The sequence below is a fragment of the Dreissena polymorpha genome, chromosome 2 (assembly GCF_020536995.1).
Source record: "Dreissena polymorpha isolate Duluth1 chromosome 2, UMN_Dpol_1.0, whole genome shotgun sequence".
NCBI classification, from domain to species: domain Eukaryota; kingdom Metazoa; phylum Mollusca; class Bivalvia; order Myida; family Dreissenidae; genus Dreissena; species Dreissena polymorpha.
Window position 1 is genome coordinate 92339923 of NC_068356.1, and position 9876 is coordinate 92349798.

General features: G+C 33.0%; 1 protein-coding gene across 3 annotated transcripts in view; it reads left to right on the forward strand.

Moving 5' to 3' along the window:
- The window catches only part of LOC127868055 (stress-activated protein kinase JNK-like), a 35588-nt gene extending 25945 nt beyond the window's left edge, over positions 1 to 9643 (forward strand). For all 3 annotated transcript variants that reach the window (XM_052409637.1, XM_052409634.1, XM_052409635.1), the window contains exon 11: positions 1972 to 9643. Coding sequence is in view for 2 of the 3 variants with exons in the window: in XM_052409634.1 (XP_052265594.1) it covers positions 1972 to 2039 (68 nt within the window). In the remaining variant the exon portion in view is untranslated. The remainder of the gene's footprint in view (positions 1 to 1971) is intronic.
- Positions 9644 to 9876: the final 233 nt, after the last annotated feature.

A 9876-nucleotide genomic window follows, 5' to 3' on the forward strand; every position in this document is an offset into this window, starting at 1 on the left:
TGTAAACACTTTAGAGGCCACATTTATTGTCAGATCTTCAAAAAATTTGGTCAGAAGATTTGTGCGAATGATGTCTTGAATGAGTTCGAAAATGGTTTGGGTTGGTTGAAAAACATGTCCGCCAGGGGGCAGAGCTTTTTTCCTTATATGGCTATAGTAAAACCTTGTTAACACTCTAGAGGCCTTATTTATTGATAGATCATCATGAAACTGGGTCACAAGATTTGTACCAATTATATCTTGGACCAGTTCGAAAATGGTTCCCGTTGGTTGAAAAACATGGCCGCAAGGGGGCAGGGCATTTTTCATTGTTTGGCGAAAGATGGCTATAGTAAAACTTTGTTAACACTCTAGAGGCCACATTTATTGTACAATCATCATGAAATTTGTTCAAAAGATTTTTCCCAGTGATAACTTGGATGAGTTTGAAAACGGTTCCGATTGGTTGAAAAACATGGCAGGGGGTGGGGTATTTTTTCTGATATGGCTATAGTTAAAACTTGTTAACACTCTAAAAGTCACAGTTTTAGTCCAATCTTCATGAAACTTGATCAGAACATTTTCTCTAATGATATATTGAATGAGTTCGAAAATGGTTCTGGTCTGTTGAAAAACATGGCCACCAGGGGGCGGGGCATTTTTAGCTCGACTATTATATATGAAATATATATAGTGGAACTATCCTACTCACCCCAGCGTCAACGTTAGCGTTCCCATTCTCGTTAGCGTTAGCGTGCAAATGTTAAAGTTTGCGTACCACCCCAAATATTTTCATTGTCCTTTGACATATTGCTTTAATATTTTGCATACTTCTTTACCAACATGACCCCAACCTATAAACAAGAGCAGACAACTGTATCAAGCATTTTGTAAAAATTATGGCCCTTTTTTCACTTGCAATAATGCATATTATTGATAAATCTATATTAAAGTTTGCGTACCACCTCAAATATTTTCATTGTCCCTTGACATATTGCTTTCATAAAAAGGAAAAAGGAAATATTTTTGTTTTCCTTTTTTTATTTTTGAAAGATCATCTAATAAATGACCACACACCACATAATACCCCCCCTCTCACCCCCCATACCCCCCTCAAATTTTTTTTTTATATTTATTTCCTTTTTTATGAATTTACTTTATTTTTGAAGGACCGTCCAAACTTCCCACCCAAGCTATTGCTATCAAACTTGAAATAAAATCTATTTAGTTTGTTTTATGTCTTTACAAATGTTCAATAGATTGTGGAACTATTACCTTGACCTTATTGAATAATTTGAACAATTACCCCATGATGGCTTACGTTATACTGTCAAGCACTCGAATAGTCTAGCGCGCTGTCCTCTGACAGCTCTTGTTCATTATATGGCTATAGTAAAACCTTGTTAACAATCTAGTTGTGATTTACCTTTGGTGCCAGCATGTATATTTTGACTAACGGGCTTCATATTATGCTAGACATTCTAGGTGTATTTCACAAATTATCCACTGTATTATAAAATCATTATAAGTTGTGGGACGTTAATTTACATTGATTTTGTGGGTTGACTTATCCACGAATTTAACTCTAATGCATCAGAAAATAACCGCTTTATTTTCCAAAATCAGAAACCTGCTTGTTTACGTGTCCACAAAAAGTAATTTTTTGATAATCGAGAGATGTGCTGACAAATAAATAAAATATTTGTGCCGTGCTCTGTGAAAAGAGGGTTAAATGCATGTGCTTAAAGTGTTGTCCCAGATTTGATTGTGCAGTCCGCACAGGCTAATCAGGGTTGGCGCTTTCCACGATAATGGTATTTTTCGTTTAAAGAAAGTCTCTTGTTAGCAAAAAACCACTAAAGTGGATAGTGTCGCCCCTGATTAGCCTGTGCAGACTGCACAGGCTAGTCTGGGACGACACTTTACGCACATGCATGAAACCCCCTTTTCACAGAGCACGTCCCATTTAATTGATGCTCATTGCTTTTTCAGGTGCTGAGGGTGCAACAAACAACGAGGTTGCTATGGATGCCATGGCTGCTAGCAACAAAGGGAGATAACCACTGGGATACCATAGAAACTTTTTTCTAATGCCTTTCTTAAGGCACCTGCTGACCGGTCATCGCTTATGTTTGGAGTCAGTTTGTTGACTGCTTTTACAACATGGCTGGGCTATTGTGGATTGGTGGAAGAATAAGTCATCATTTTGTTAAAACTGATTTCTGAGGGAAATGTGTTAAGATTTTTCATTCTGTAAAATATATTTCATACATAAGTTAGATCGTGCACATGTTATATAAATGAACATCAAGAATCACATGATGTATTTGAATAGATCTGAAATGGTGTGTTTTTTGGCAAAATAGTCAGTGGCAAAAAACATTTGGGTATATTTGATGAAAAAAACACAGGGATATTGGAAAATAAATGTTGTCGTTTTTCGCGCACATAAAACCTTGTTGTAAAATGGTAATAGAGAATTAGAAACGCGTGACAGTCAATATTTGATACTGATGCATGTATTCACTTAATGTAGGGGATGGCAATATAAAGACTTAAATTAATTGAACTGAAGACATATGAGTCCCGCTCTGGTAGAATTGGGTTTAATGCAAGTGGGTAGTGTTGTCCCAGATAAGCCTGTGCAGTCTGCACAGGCTTATTAGGGATGGGTTTAATGCAAGTGGGTAGTGTTGTCCTGCAGACCACACAGGCTTATCAGGGAAGAGACTTTTGGCTTTTATGGAATTTTTCGTTAAAATGGAGTTTCTTTTAAACAGAATTCCATTCTAGGGGGAAAGTGTCCTCCCTGATTAGTCTGCGGGACTGCACAGGCTAATCTGGGACGATACTTAATGCACATGGATGAAGCCCCATTTTTCCAGAACAAGGCACATAATAGCTGTACACATTGATTGTGGTTTATATTGTACTAATGCAAAATACCTCACAGGACAATTGTAGAAACTTCCTTCTCCCTAAGTGTAGTAAAAACCGTACAGTGTCATTTGTTTAGAAAGTAGATTTCTGTAAATATGCGAACATGTGCAATGTGCTTTTTAGATTGTTTGATAATTGTTTGTTATTTTAGATGGTATGATAAATTTTTATTTTAAATTGTATAATATATCGTTCGTCAGATTGTTTTAAGTTGAGGTTGAGCAAAGCTCGCACACCGTGTTTGTTGTTTCAAACCCATTATTAATAGAATCTAAGATGTATATACCTGATGAGACAAATGAAGTTGTTAATGTTTAGATTGTTAGAAATAGGACAGAAAATGGTTATTATTTAGAGTTAAGACTACCTTGATACTAATTCTCTGTTCAAGTATTTCCACAAAGGCAAAATCATTCATGGATTTTCTGCAAAAATGAAAACTTCAAATAAGCTATTTCTCATATGTTTTAATTCTGAAGATTGCTAATAAGACTATTTGCTCCTGTAAGTTTTAGCATGCCTCACAGTGAAATTGGTATTTATACCACTAATATTTAAATGACTTATAATGAAAAATGTTCAATATTTGTACAAGGTTGAAAACATAAATGCCCAGCAAATAAATTTATTTAAAAAAATTCCAGTCATAGTGGAAGTAATTTGTGTAAAGTTATGAAAACATGTCATTACCGGTATTAAATGTTACACAAGTCCAAAACCCAAAACTTTAACCCTTTCAGTGCTGGAACCGAATTTTGAAGGCCTTTGCAAACAATTTGAATCCAGATGAGACGCCACTGATTGTATTCTTTGAAAAAAAATGAAGAAAATGCTAATTTTAGAAATTCAGCAGACAACATTTTAGCAGACGGCAAATTTCCCAGCATGCAAAGGGTTAAAAATGCGTGTTTAGTGACAAGTTGGCACTCTTGTTAGGGAATTGTGTTGATTGATTATTGTGTCAGTTATATAGTGTAACATAATGGCTTGTCATTCCTTGTCAATTGGTCTTGTGAGTGTGAACATTGTTTGGAATCTTATTTTAGCTTTATTTGTACGATAATCATATATAGAACATGTACATTTTCATGTAAATAAGTGTTTTCATGAGGTTTGCAAGTGTGCAGTTTAGTTTACAGCATTTGAGTTGTTAATGATTTTAATTTGATGTAAGTTAAGTTCCATTCATTTTCATTCCATGTGATTAACAACTAATTGAAACCCTTAAATATTAAATAAATTATAAATATAAAGATGGTTGGTGATTGTGCTTAAAAAAATATGTATTTAAAAAAAAATACATCTAACAAATAATTTCTTTAATTTTACCAAGTACTTTTATGTAACAGTATTTTTAAGTAATATATATTGAGAATTATTAAGAAGACTGTTGTTTTTATTCAATTCACATAAAATGAGTTTCAGTGGATGTGCATTTAAAACTGATAAATGGCAACGTCTTTACTGTACAAAAGCTTTATTAAATAATTGCTAGAAGATTGTTTTAATTATTTACTTGTGTTTTAATAGTTCACTTGTGTTTTAATAATTCACTTGTGTTTTAATAATTCACTTGTGTTTTATTAATTCACTTGTGTTTTAATAATTCACTTGTAGCGTTTTACAATTGTAAGTTGTATTTCAATTTTGAACGAATAAATTGAAGTGTTTTAAACACCTTTACCCAGATTGGATTCGATGCCTTCCTGTTTGTATTATTTATGAATTTTTTCATATCCTTAGCCAGGGCCTTATCTTAAAAAATGCCCAGGTAATATTTTTTTTCTAAATAAGTAATAACACATTGTTTTTGAAATCTGTAATGGTCATTATACATTGGTCGATATAGTAATGAGCCATATTAAATTGCCCAATTGATGCAAAAAGGTACCATGTGGCATTACATTTTAATGTTACATGGTACCTTTTTGCAACAAGGGGGCGATATGTTCAGAGTGTTATTTCACATTCCATGTATAAAACGTTTCTCTGTTGGCTTATATATTGTATCACAGATTAAACCTTTCCCACTCAGAAACAAAGTGAAAATGGCTATGTGCAAACAGCATAAAACCAGAACAGTATGCGAGTAACTCGCATTCTGTTCAGGTTTTATGCTGTTTGCTGCTCATCAGTATCTAAGGGTTGGAAATGAAACCTGTACAAGTTGAATTTTGTAAGAAAGGTCTTTAATTAAATATTACTTTCTAAGGGACTACAAATGCGTCAAAATACGTATCTTAGTGGTAAAGGATTACCGGTAAGTGATTGGGATGAGTTGCTATAAACTCTAATTTTTATAGTTGCTCAAAAATTGCTAATTAAACAAACAAGATTGCTTAATAAAACACAGTGATTTACACAACACTTTTGTGAGCTGACTTTTAATGTTTACCGAAATTCAAAACGAGTATTTTGATTTTATTTAAAAATGTTTGATTTTGTTTAAATTATTTACTTTTTATGTATATGTTTGTGTGTTTAGCTTTTCATGGTTTGAGCTTCTTCACTCAGAAACCTTGTTGGTTTTCATTGTGATAGGATGTGATAACAATTAATTGTATATTTTAATTTTAACAAAAGACGCTTTTTACTTTCCATAAAATGTATTCTACTAACACACCCTTGTATCATTTCTACGTGGATCATAATACAGATATTGAGAGGAATTCATGTCAAATGCAGGCATGTTTACAAATTGACTCAACTCTTGTTTTTTAAAGCTTTAAAAATTAAATCATCCATGAAATTTTTTCGTATATTTTTTATATTCATGTAAAAGGATAATCGTAAAAACATTAGTTTCATTTATGCCCATGCAAAATTTTGTCCGAGAAAATATTGTATAAATAAAAGGACTTATTGAAGAATGAAATTATGCCAATTGAATGCCAGAAAAAGTTGTTTAACTTTTCAGTTAAACATCAAAAAAGTGTCCCAATTGAAGATTGATTGTTTTAACGATTGTCATCTTCATGAATCTCTTTTATATTTTTGTTTTTAAAAGAATTCATGATAAAAATCATCTAGGACATGACTCAAAATTTCTTTACTTAGCATAACAAAAAACTAAAGATATCACTTGCATGTTTCCCACAACCTATTAACCTATTTATGCCTAGCGTCTAGAATAAATGCCTTGGTAAACAGCGTAGACCCAGATGAGACATCGCATGATGCAGCGTCTCATCAGGGTCTGCGCTGTTTGCCTAAAGGAATTTCTGTAAGATATATTCTAAATATAGAAATAAATATACTAGACATCCCCAATTTTGGAAATAAATTGATCCAATTTAGAAGGATGTGAGAGTCCACTAGGCATAAATGGGTTAACATCACATCCATCACACTGTCTCAGTTCATGATGCTATTTATTGTTTGGTGCCTTTCATCCTTTCTATTAGATTACGGTACATATGTATTTTGTGTTTATGTTTCGTGCTGGTCTGTTAAATGTTCACATGCAAATGCTTGATAGCAAAACATTAATTAAAGCTTCTTATTGGCCGTCTGGTTAGTGCAGTGGTTGGTACACCGGCTTCACTTTTAGGGGACCCGGGTTCCACCCCATTCCAGTAAGCATGTGAGTTTGGTTGGTGGTCACCGTACTGGACAGGTGGGTTTCCTCAGGGTACTCTGGCCTCTTACCCGCAGCCCAAGACCACACCAAAATGTAAGCTCTTTCAGTATACGCTAAATAGAAGGAAATTGCTATAATGTAAAATTCATCCAAACTTTCATGAGTCTAGAAAGTGTATTGGGTAGGAGTGCTGAGAACCCTCTGGGTCTGCACATAATGCAGTTTCAGGCGTGGAAGGACATCACAAATTTCTAAATACAGTGGGCCTTTATTCACAAACCCATTCTTAGACTAATATTAACTTTAAGAATATTCTTACAATTGCAAACACTACTTGAACTTGAAGGTGAGGTCTATCATGGCAGTAAACACCTATTATTATATTCTTCTTCTTTTAGAACAAGATGTTAATGGAATAAGCACCATTTTTAGCCTGTATGTACAATGTAGGCAAACTTTTACGGTAATTGAGTCTTGTTCTGAGAAAAATTGGAATAATGCATGTGCGTAACGTGTCGTCCCAGATTAGCCTGTGCGGATTATAATCAGGGACGACACTTTCTGCCTAAACTTGATTTTTGGTAAGGAGGGACTTCCTTGAAACTAAAAATACCACAAAAGCGGAAAGTGTCATCCCTGATAAGCCTGCGGGAATACGGGCCCTGGTCGTACCAAGCAAGTTTCAATGCATCACATGAATTGGTATCTTAGAAGTATGATAAAACATTCACATGCTGTAGGAAAACAATATATTGAATAATTATTAATTGGTAATTATTCTACTTTAATTCTTTCTAATTCAATTTAAGTGAAGCAATTGTTCTCGTTAAGGATTTTGTTGTGGTTTTATGGTAATTTTGTTATAAAAATAACATTTTTGTGAAAAATTAAAGCTTCTTATGTACTGGTATATGTGTAACACTATGTTGTTTTTTTGTGCATTAGATGTCTCAACATAAGTGTAAATATATTTAATATAATCTTATACTGTGCATAGTAATAATTGTAAACCAGTCCTGTTATGCATTTCAGCAAAAAACAGTGTTTTTCTCTTATATAATTTTAGTGTTGATTAACTTGTAGAAAATGGTTTGTTTTATGCGATATGGCATTATATGAAAACTTTATAAAAAACATGTGTTTAAGACAGAATTCTAGAAAAATAAATATGTTTTTGTGTTCAAATAATATTATATCAGTTCAATTAAATTTGAGTTTGGTTGGCGAGTTCAAATTCTATGTTTTAGTTTGTTTTGATTTTAGGTTGTGAGTTTTATTAGAAAACTGTTAAGTTGTTTGTATTGTTTTATGTTATTTCCATATTCTATTACATTGAAGTCACAATCTGGGAAAACTGGGCTTAATGCATGTGGCTTAAGTGTTGTCATATGGGCCATGTTTTGTGAAAAGGGGGCTTAATGCATGTGGCTTAAAGTGTCATCCCAGATTGCACAAGCTAATCGGGGACTACACTTTCAGCTTTTATTATATTTTTCGTTTACAGATAGTCTTTTCTTTGCACAAATCCAGTTTAGGCGGCAAGTGTCCCTGAATAGACTGTGCGGACTGCACAGGCTAATCTGGGACAACACTTTACGCACATGCATTATATCCTTTTTTCACAGAGCAAGGCTCATATATAAGCCTGTGCAGGCTTATTGGGGACACCACTTTGGCTTGAATGGAATTTTTCATTTAAAGAAAGTCGCTCTACCCATACTGGTCGTGTACGTAATTCCGGCCACTTTTGGGACTATTTTAACAAAATCTTTTGTCTTAGGCAACTGGTTGAAATTAAACTTCACATATATAATCCTGGGTTCATAACATCCCTAGCATGAAAATTTTAATAGAATTAGATCAGTGTATGTTACTTTTATCAACAAAAATTAATGACATATTAACTATCAATTTTCGTAGGGCTATTGTACCTAAAAAATCGGCCACTTTTCAGTTTAATCTGCAGGTACAACTACAAAGCAATATCTTTAGACAAATGTCCTCATTTTAAGAGTATTAATAAAGGTTTACACAAACAAAAAATTTCGACTTGAAACTTAAAATATGTGCGACATATACCAGTTACTCCCCCTACCTATTTTAATAAATATAAACAGGCACTGTTAATGGGGAACTGCAAAATCATAAAAAAAATATTTATTTTTAATAGTTTTTATCAACTTTTTCTAACATAGCTAAGAAAGTAAAAACATTTTGTCTAAAAAGTTGACTTTAGTGTCGATTTTTAGGAAAAGCTTATATTTAATTTTACAACGTGTAACCTATAAATATTCTAATCAAGGGAGGTACTAAGTAATTAATATATTAAAAGTTTATATTTAGGTCCTGATTTTTATGTTTTAAATGTAGGTTTTATACAATTAATTGAAAATACCTTAATTAAAGTTTATCAGATAGAAATAATAATAATTTTATCAAATATATTTGTTTCTTATATGAATATAATTTTCGCTATGGATGATGAGTTCACTTTTCCCATGTTTTTAGACATTTTAATGCAGACGTTTACAGTGATATGCGTCTTTAATTTGCAAAATATTGAGAGTAGGGTTGGTTTTCAAGTTGATTGTTAAACAAATAATCAAATTATGTGTGTTTAGATCATGAAAATGATTAAACACAGGTGGTCTATTTTTTACGTACAGGCCGGAATTACGTACACGAACAGTATGTGGTCTAGGAGGAGTGTCCTCCCTGATTATCCTTTTGCATACTGCAAGGTTACTTTGGGACAATACTTTCACAGTCATTAAGCCTAGGTTTCCAAGAGTGTGGCTTACTTTATTTTTGTTTGAATGCTTGTAAAAATTCTATGATCTTTTGCAAGCATCTCTGAGGGTTTACTTGTATTTCATACTTTCTACATTACACTGCTGTATCTTCATAAGATAGCCGAGTCAAGACACCAATTTTGAGTTACAGATGGTACATTTTCAGTTATGTAGAGCTATGAAGAGCTATGAAAATGAGTTGAATATTCATGCCATAAACATATTGTATCTTGGAGTGTTGCAAGTCTAGATGCTTATTTGTTGGGGTTATGTGCATATGAACTGTTGTAAAAAAGTACCATTTGGTATCAATCTGATCTTGATATAAAATAAAAATGATTGTAGAGCATAATTTTTCTGGTGTTTAATGATGTCACGTGGATATGTAATTGTTTTACAGCTATCTTCTTCAGTATTGATAAAAAAAATCAGTTGTTTTCCAACTATTTTCGGTGCGCATGTATCTGCCCTAATATGTATTCAATTGTCAAGAAGTAATAGTTTTATAGAAATTTCAAACTTGTGATCTGACATTCAGATTTTGATCCCTTCTGTTGCATAGAATGCATATACAAACAAAATGTA